General features: G+C 48.9%; 1 protein-coding gene across 1 annotated transcript in view; it reads right to left on the minus strand.

Annotated features, from left to right (window-relative positions):
- LOC144490173 (nuclear receptor corepressor 1-like) overlaps positions 1 to 10,000 on the minus strand; it is a gene marked incomplete at both ends in the record, with an annotated part of 33,727 nt that overhangs the window by 11,232 nt on the left and 12,495 nt on the right. The window contains 3 exons of the mRNA XM_078207980.1: positions 1,914 to 1,976; positions 7,087 to 7,274; positions 9,688 to 9,815. Of these exons, the coding sequence (XP_078064106.1) occupies positions 1,914 to 1,976; positions 7,087 to 7,274; positions 9,688 to 9,815 (379 nt within the window). The remainder of the gene's footprint in view (positions 1 to 1,913; positions 1,977 to 7,086; positions 7,275 to 9,687; positions 9,816 to 10,000) is intronic.

The following is a 10,000-nucleotide window of genomic DNA, read 5'->3' on the forward strand; positions in this document are numbered from 1 at the left end:
AAGTCCTTCTCTTTGGTGAATACTGATGCAAAGTACTCATTTAATACCTCGCCCATTTCCTCTGGCTCCACGCATAGATTCCCTCCCTTGTCCTTGAGTGGGCCAACCCTCTCCCTGGCTACCCTCTTGCTCTTTATATATGTATAAAAAGCCTTGGGATTTTCCTTAATCCTGCTGGCCAAAGCTTTTTCATGACCTCTTTTAGCCCTCCTTACTCCCTGCTTAAGTTTCTTTCTACTTTCCTTATATTCCACACTTGCTTTGTGTGTTTCCAGCCTCTTAGCTTTGAGAAATGCTTCCTTTTTCTCTTTGACTCGGCTCACAATATCTCTCATTATCCAAGGTTCCCAAAACTTGCCATACTTATCCTTCATCCTTACAGGAATGTGCCGTTCCTGGATCCCTATCAACTTACACTTGAAAGCCTCCCACATGCCAGATGTTGATTTGCCCTCAAACATCTGACCCCAATCTCCATTCTTCAGTTCCTGCCTAATATTGTTGTAATTAGCCTTCCCCCAATTTAGTACCTTAACTTGAGGACTACACTTATCTTTATCCATCAGTACCTTAAAGCTTACTGAATTGTGGTCACTGTTCCTGAACTGCTCCCCTACTGAAACATCGGCCACCTGGCTGGGCTCATTCCCCAATACCAGGTCCAGTCTAACCGAAAGAGCACTGTATACAATTCCAGTCACCCTGCTACAGGGAGGATGTTATTAAACTGGAAAGATTTACAAGGATGTTCCCAGAACTGGAAGGTTTGAGTTATGAGGAGAAGCTGGATAGGTTGGGACTTTTTTCACTGGAGTGTAGGAAGATGAGGGGTGACCTTATAGAGGTTTATAAAATCATGAGGGGCATAGATAAAGCGAATAGCCAAAGTATTTTCCCCAGGGTGGGGGAGTCCAAAACTCGAGGGCATAGGTTTAAGGTGAGAGGGGAAGGAAAGAGACCTGAGGGGCAACTTTTTCACACAGAGGGTGGTGCGCATATGGAATGAGCTGCCAGAGGAGGTGGGAGTGGCGGGTACAATTATAGCATTTAAAATACATTTGAACAGGTGCATGGATGGGGAAGGTTTAGAGGGATATGGGCCAAATACAGACAAATGGGACTAGTTCAGTTTAGGAAACCTGGTCAGCATGGACAAGGTGGGCCGAAGGGCCTGTTTTCGTGCTGTATATCTCTATGACGCTACGATTAGACAAAAGATTCACACCAGAATCTTCCGTTCTCACATCGGCAACTTTTCCCACGGTGGATATGATGAGTCGTTTAAAGATTCCCTGACTTCAGCAGAACAGAAAGATCCTTGTCAGCAAGAGGGGCCTGAGAACCACCACGCCCCTTCCCCTCCCCCCTCTCTCCGCCCCCCCCCCCCCCCCCCCCCCCACCCAACTCCCTGAAGTAAGTTATTTTCAGAATGGTGATGTGGTCATAGAATCCTACAGTGCAGAAGGAGGCCATTCGGCCCATCGAGTCTGCGCCGACCACAATCCCACCCAAGTCCAATCCCTACAACCCATGTGTTTACCCCAGCTAATCCCCCTGACACTCATGGTCAACTTACCATTGGCCAATCCACCGAACCCGCACATTGAACAAGGTTTTATGTCCTTTCAGATTCTGCTGAATTTCGCCCAGTTTTAGATATTTTTACCCTGTCACGGTTGACATAAACAGGCAGAGTTTGCCATTTCAGTGATCAGTGAACTGCGCACTAACCAAACACATCCATTTAAGGAATCTTGGCTTTTGAACAGTTTTCACTGATTATTCAGAGCAATGAAACAACGAGCTGGATCCAAGTCTCTGCACAAACCACATCTACAGAGAAGCTGAACTGGAAACAGAGCAGTGTCAGGCTAACACGCCACAGCTCACTGCTCTAAAAAGAAAGTACAAACCTTTTTTAGCCACTTCCATTTCTTCCTCTGTCCACCGGGAACTCTCCACTGACTCAGAAGATGCTGCAAAAAAGTTTCACAACTCTGATTCCGGGAAATCCATTTAGGGCAAAGGTTGCTTTTCAGGCATGCAATGTTGCAGTTGCCGCAAGAACATTTCTGCTGTGTAATATTATTCAGATATCACCAAACATCCCAACCACCCGCAGGCTCACATGCGATTCCTCCCCGCACTGTGGCACCAGTTGTCTTAACCCTGATGCTGACTCCAGCAGCTCTGCCAATTGTGAAACGTTGCAGAGTTGCTGAATTCCTCAGACTGCCAGCTGAAATCAAACCCTCCTCCCTTTCTGCTCTGTGAGAATTCCAACAAAACCTGAAATCTTGCGCCAGTTTTGCAAAGCACTTTGACCAAGGGTCATTTGGACTCGAAACGTCAGCTCTTTTCTCTCCTTACACATGCTGCCAGGACCTGCTGAGATTTTCCAGCATTTTCTCTTTTTGTTTCAGATTCCAGCGTCCGCAGTAATTTGCTTTTATCCACGCTGCCCATTTTTTAAAACCCCTAAGCTAGTCCCAATTGCCCGTATTTGGCCCATATCCCTCTATACCCGTCTTACCCATGTAACTATCTAAATGCTTTTTAAAAGACAAAATTGTACCCGCCTCTACTACTACCTCTGGCAGCTCGTTCCAGACACTCACCACCCTCTGTGTGAAAAAATTGCCCCTCTGGACACTTTTGTATCTCTCCCCTCTCACCTTAAACCAATGCCCTCTAGTTTTAGACTCCCCTACCTTTGGGAAAAGATGTTGACTATCTAGCTGCTCTGTGCCCCTCATTATTTTATAGACCTCTATAAGGTCACCCCTCAGCCTCCTACGCTCCAGAGGAAACAGTCCCAGTCTATCCAGCCTCTCCTTATAACTCAAACCATTCCTTCCTCAATGCCACATTTTAACCTGAGTTGTTGGTGAGTTCATGTTGCTGCTGCCTTTGCTATTTGTTTCTTCTAGATCCCTTATCATAGAAATCATAGAAACCCTACAGTGCAGAAGGAGGCCATTCGGCCCATCGAGTCTGCACCGACCACAATACCACCCAGGCCCTACCCCCACACACTTACCCGCTAATCCCTCTAACCTACGCATCTCAGGACTCTAAGGGGCAATTTTTTACCTGGCCAATCAACCTAACCCGCACATCTTTCTCGGAGTCAGGCTTCTTAATCACCTTCCAAGACAAGATGGTGAGACTGCGAGTTCAAGGGTCCTACTCTCTGCTGAACCTCTCACTGCCATCATCTCTGACCTTGTCTCTTTGGGTGAGTTTCCAGCTTCTCTCCCCCTCCCTCTCCTGGTCTTGTGTTTTTTTCTACACTGCTTCAAGTTGTGTTCAGAGTCACTCGGCTTTTCTCCAAGTCTGATCTACAAGTGAACGTTTGGATATGACTACCAAGTTCCTGCAATGGCAAAATGGGAGGGGATATTTCAGAAAGGATACAGTCCAACAAATAAGAAAAAAGCCCAAGGTACGGACACACCGTCGGTGGCTAACTAGAAAGGTTAAAGGTTATCAAAGTTCAAGGAAAAGCAGATCATTGTGCAAAGACAGGTGGAAGGCTGGAAGATTGGACAGATTGGGCGGCACGGTAGCACAGTGGTTAGCACTGCTGCTTCACAGCTCCAGGGACCTGGGTTCGATTCCCGGCTTGGGTCACTATCTGTGTGGAGTTTGCACATTCTCCTCGTGTCTGCGTGGGTTTCCTCCGGGTGCTCCGGTTTCCTCCCACAGTCCAAAGATGTGCGGGTTAGGTTGATTGGCCATGCTAAAAAATTGCCCTTAGTGTCCTGAGATGCATAGGTTAGAGGGATTAGTGGGTAAATATCTAGGGATATGGGGGTAGGGCCTAGGTGGGATTGTGGTCGGTACAGACTCGATGGGCCGAATGGCCTCTTTCTGTGCTGTAGGGTTTCTATGATTTCTAAGATTCTAAGATTTCTAAGAATATCAAGAATAACAAAGGAGATTGCACTTAGAGTACGAGAGAAAGATAGCCAGAACTATGAAAATAGATAGTCAGAATGTCTATAAATATTTTAAAAAGAAACGGTTAACAGAGTGAGTGTTGGTCCTTGAGGAAGTGAGTCTGGGGAATGAATAATTGAAAACAAGGAGTTAAATTCAACACTTATTTTGCATCGTTCTTCATTGTAGAGAATACAAATCCCAGAAATCGCTGTAAACCAGGAAGTGGAAGGGAGGGAGGAACTCAGGAAAATTGCCATCACCAGGGAAGTGGAACTGAACAAAGTGTTGGGGCTGCGGGCTGACAAATCCCCGGATCTGGATCGTCCAAGGGTCTTGAAAGACGTGTTTAGTGAGATAGTTGATGTGTTGGTTTTAATCTTCCAAAATCTCTATTTTTTAAGAAGGCCCAAAAGGGAGAGAGACAGTGTGGGATATTTAACCACGCTGGTCTCATGATGCTGTCATTGGGATGTTTCACAGGCTTCTGTCAGAGTTTAATTTTCTACTCCGTACTGACAACAGCTCCTCAATAAACCAGTAGCCGGTTAGATTGAATCTACGGGTGAGAACCACATCTTTTTCTTTCTGTTTAAAACCCACAAACCCCTAACAGAGTTAGGACATTACAGACAGAAAGCAGGAGATGACAGGCTAGTTAGCCAAACATCTGTCACAGGGAGGATGTTAGGAGTTATTGTTAGATAAGCAGAGCATTCAGGCAGAGTCAACGGCGTTTTGTGAAATGGAAATCATGTTGAACCAACTTACTGGAATTCATTGAGGAAGAAACCTGTGCTGTGGATAAAGGGAAATTTGTGGATGTGCTGCACTTAGATTTCCAGAAGGCATTTGATAAGGGATCACATCAAAGGTTATTGTGGAAAATAAAAGCTTGTGCCGTAGGGGCTAACATATTGGCATGGATTGAAGATTAGCTAGCTAACGGGAAACAGAGAGTTGGCATAAATGGGTCTTCTTCTGGTTGGCAGGATCTGATGAGCGGTGTGGCACAGGGATCAGTGCTGGGGCCTCAACGGTTTACAATTTATATAAATCACTTGGATGAAGGGATTGAAGGTATTTTTGCTAAATTTGCTGATGACACAAAGATAAGTAGGAAAATAAATTGTGAAGAGAATGTAAGCAGGCTACGAAAGGACACAGGTTAAATGAGGGGGAAAATCTCTGGCAAATGGAGTATAATGTGGGAAAATGTGAAATTGTCCATTTAGGCAGAAGGAGTAAAAAAGTTTATATTCTAAATGGTGAGAGATTGCAAAGCTCAGAGGTGCAGAGGAATCTGGGTGTCCTAGTGCATGAACCACAAAAGGCTAATATGCAGGCATTTGACAAGGTGCCGCACCAAAGACTGCTACATAAGATAAAGGTGCACCGTGTTACGGGTAATGTATTAGCATGGATAGAGGATTGGTTAACTAACAGAAAGCAAAGAGTCGGGATAAATGGGTGTTTTTCTGGTTGGCGACCAGTGACTAGTGGTGTGCCTCGGGGATCAGTGTTGGGACCGCAATTGTTTACGATTTACATAGATGATTTGGAGTTGGGGACCAAGTGCAGTGTGTCAAAATTCGCAGATGACACTAAGATGGGTGGAAGAGCAAAGTGTGCAGAGGACGCCAAAAGTCTGCAAAGGGATATAGATAGTCTAAGTGAGTGGGCGAGGGTCTGGCAGATGGAGTACAATGTTGGTAAATGTGAGGTCATCCATTTTGGTAGGAATAACAGCAAAATGGACTATTATTTAAATGGTAAAAAATTGCAGCATGCTGCTGTGCAGAGGGACCTGGGTGTCCTTGTGCAGGAATCACAAGAAGTTGGTTTGTAAGTTCAGCAGGTAATTAAGAAGGCAAATGGAATTTTGTCCCTCATTGCTCGAGGGATGGAGTTTAAAAACAGCGAGGTTATGTTGCAGCTGTATAAGGTGCTGGTGAGGCCACATCTGGAGTACTGGGTACAGTTTTGGTCTCCTTACTTGAGAAAGGATATACTGGCACTGGAGGGGGTGCAGAGGAGATTCACGAGGTTGATTCCAGAGTTGAGAGGGTTGGCTTATGAGGAGAGACTGAGTAGACTGGGGCTATACTCATTGGAATTCAGAAGAATGAGGGGAGATCTTATAGAAACATATAAGATTATGAAGGGAATAGATAAGATAGAAGCAGGGAAGTTGTTTCCACAGGTGGATGAAACTAGAACTAGGGGGCATAGCCTCAAAATAAGGGGAAGCAGATTTAGGACTGAGTTGAGGAGGAACTTCTTCACACAAAGGGTTGTGAATCTGTGGAATTCCCTGCCCAGTGAAGCAGTTGAGGCTACCTCATTGAATGTTTTTAGGCAAGGATAGATAAATTTTTGAACAGCTGGTAAGTGGAGCTGAGTCCACGAAAAGATCAGCCATGATCTTATTGAATGGCGGAGCAGGCTCGAGGGGCCAGATGGCCTACTCCTGCTCCTCGTTCTTATGTTCAGGTACAACAATTAGGAAATCTAATATTATCATTTATTGCGAGAGAATTGAATACAAAAGTAGTGAGGTTCTGCTTCAGTCGTACAGGGCACTGGTGGGACCACATCAGGAGTGTTGTGTACAATATCAATCTCCTTATTTAATGTCGAGTGTTAATGTATTGGAAGTGGTTCAGAGAAGCTTTCCCAGTCTAATTCCAGGGATGGGTGGGTTGTCTTCTGAGGAAAGGTTGGACAGGCTGGGATTGTATCTGCTGGATTTTAGAAGAGTAAGAGGCGGCTTCATCAAAACACAGAAGATCCTGAGGGGGTGTTGACAGGGTGGATGTGGAGAGAATGTTTCCTCTTGGGGAGACTCTGGAACTAGGGGCCGCTGTTTAAGATACGAGCTCACCCATTTAACAAAGCGCTGAAGAGAAATGTTCCCCCTCAGAGGGTGGGGAGATTCTGGAACTATCTTCCGAAAGGGGTGATAGGTTGTTGGGGTGGGCTGGATGCAGAGTCGAGGTTATTGTCAGATTGGCCATAATCTGACTAAACACTGAGCAGACTCGAGGGGCCGAATGGTCTACCCTGCTCCTTGGTCATAACTGTTAAACTAAGCCGGTGATGACGGCGGGATTGGGTCAGTTTGGGTTGGAGAGATGAACTCACGGATTTCGGCGAGTGTTGACTGGGGGACTGGCGTTTCCTCCGGATTGGTTTCGTTGGCCATGGACCTTGTTATCCGCCCCTTGCGCCTTCCCTGGCTATTGGCTGTTTGACGACCCCTAAATGCTGAAACCTCCTTTTCTTCATTCTCCTCCGTTGAGCTTTCGCTGCTCTTTACTTTCTCCTTGTCCCTGAGGGAGGAGAAAGAAACCATTGTTCCATCAGCCAGATTTCCTGCAACGTGAGCCAGCCTGAGAAACATCCCAATGTTTTCCCGTGAGCGACAGAATCTCCAGGCCCTGCACTCCACCACTGAATCATTTCACTCAGTGCTCTGTGTAGGGGAAGTGTCCGCATCAGGGACACGTTTCTGTAAACCTTTCCCCACTCCTGTTTGTGTTGGGGGAAATCAAGGAATATTCTATGTTTCAATTGAAATATCCAGAATTAAATTCCCATTTCATACCAGCTAAGCTCCAAGTGCCAGCCTGAGAGCGACAAGTGAAATGGGAGGGTGGAGACCGACCGAGGGCTGGGATTTTACAACATTGCTCGAGCGAGAATCGTAATATCCTGCCCGAGGCCAACGGAGAATCCCGTTCCGAATCCGGGCTGGGAGAGGCGGTAAAATTCCAGCCGAACTGACAGGACGTCACAAAGAAACCAGCGGTGGTTTGAGTGAAGTGCTCCCCAACTTTCACACAGTCTCTCTCTCTCTCTCTCGGGAGATATTCTCCCAGTGACCCTCCCCAACAGGCCAGTGTGTCGCCCACTGCGAGGTCAGGGACACTGCGAGGTCAGGGACACTGCGAGGTCAGGGACACTGCGAGGTCAGGGACACTGCGAGGTCAGGGACACTGCGAGGTCAGGGACACTGCGAGGTCAGGGACACTGGGCATGGCACGAAGGCTGCAGGAGGTTCCTGTTATTGACCTGAAAGAATTCAATTATTTTTTTTACCCCAAACAAGCTGTTTCAGTGAATTCAATCTCAGTGGATTCGAGAGAGGAGGAGAATTCAAGGTCGCAGTTTTCGATGTAAAACTGCCGTGTGTTTTGTGGTGAAGGTTTGCTGCCAGTGGCCAGTAGCAAGATCCTCCAGTCTGGCCACTGTCAACGGGGAATCTCTGCCAGTGCAACCCCCACCCCTCCCCACCCCCACCCCCCACCTCCCTCACACCCCACACCCCCACACCTCCCAACCCCCCCCCCGACCCCCACACCCCACCCCCACCCCCCTCACACCCCCACACCTCCCAACCCCCCCCCCCGACCCCCACACCCCACCCCCACCCCCCTCACACCCCACACCCCCACACCTCCCAACCCCCCCCGACCCCCACACCCCACCCCCATCCCTCCCCCCAACCCCCCCCCGACCCCCACCCCCCCACACACCCCACCCCCACCCCTCCCCCCCAACCCCCACCCCCCTCACACCCCACACCCCCACCCCAGCCCATCCCCCCCCACCTCCCACCCCCCTCACACTCCACCATCCCCACCCACCACTCCCCCCAACCCTCTCCCCACACATCACAGCCCCCAACCCACCCTCCCCACACCCCTACTGACCCTCTGATAGTGCGGTACTCCCTCAGTACTGACCCCCTGACAGTGCGGCACTCCCTCAGTACTGACCCTCTGACAGTGCGGCACTCCCTCAGTACTGACCCTCTGACAGTGCGGCACTCCCTCAGTACTGACCCCCTGACAGTGCGGCACTCCCTCAGTACTGACCCTCTGACAGTGCGGCACTCCCTCAGTACTGACCCCCTGACAGTGCGGCACTCCCTCAGTACTGACCCTCTGACAGTGCGGCACTCCCTCAGTACTGACCCTCTGACATTGCGGCACTCCCTCAGTACTGACCCTCTGACAGTGCAGCAATCCCTCAGTACTGACCCTCTGACAGTGCGGCACTCCCTCAGTACTGACCCTCTGACAGTGCGGCAATCCCTCAGTACTGACCCTCTGACAGTGCGGCACTCCCTCAGTACTGACCCTCTGACAGTGCGGCACTCCCTCAGTACTGACCCTCTGACAGTGCGGCACTCCCTCAGTACTGACCCTCTGACAGTGCGGCACTCCCTCAGTACTGACCCTCTGACAGTGCGGCACTCCCTCAGCACTGACCCTCTGACAGTGCGGCACTCCCTCAGTACTGACCCTCTGACAGTGCGGCACTCCCTCAGCACTGACCCTCTGACAGTGCGGCAATCCCTTGGTACTGACCCTCTGACAGTGCAGCACTCCCTCAGCACTGACCCTCTGACAGTGTGGCACTCCCTCAGTAGTGTCAGAGTCACAGAGGTTTACAGCATGGAAACAGGCCCTTCAGCCCAACTTGTCCAAGCCATCCTTTTTTTAACCACTATGCGAGTCCCGATTTCCCGTGTTTGGCCCATATGATTCTGACAGTGCGGGAGCAGGAGGAGAGAGGGGGGAAACTCTGCCCCCTTCTTACTCCAATTCCCTGGGGGTTGAGATGTTGCCAAATCGGCAGAATAAGGTCTGAGTTGAATCAGAGTGAGAAAGCAAAAGCCCAACTCAAACTGTGAGACTGAGAGAGAATGAAGAGCAGTGATTGGCTGCTGCCTCTTACCCCATTGGATCATCCTTGTTGGGGTCAATTTCTCCCTCCTTCTCTCCTTTCTCTCTCTCTCCGTCTCTCTCTGCTTCCTTCTCCTTCTCACCTCTGATTTCCTGGATGTTTCTGGTGATGTTCTGCTGCTGTCAACAGAAACAGGTGCTGGGAGTCAGGAACAGGAGGTGTGGGGGTTTTCCATGCAGCAACTGAACATTCACACATTCAAACAGTGAGTCACAGTCAGTGACGGAAGCAGAGATTCCAGGAAAAGGAACAAGATCATCACCTTACCGAATAACGCCACACTCACATCTCAAAGACACACCTC

The sequence above is a fragment of the Mustelus asterias genome, unplaced genomic scaffold, assembly GCF_964213995.1.
Source record: "Mustelus asterias unplaced genomic scaffold, sMusAst1.hap1.1 HAP1_SCAFFOLD_2980, whole genome shotgun sequence".
In the NCBI taxonomy this organism is placed as follows: domain Eukaryota; kingdom Metazoa; phylum Chordata; class Chondrichthyes; order Carcharhiniformes; family Triakidae; genus Mustelus; species Mustelus asterias.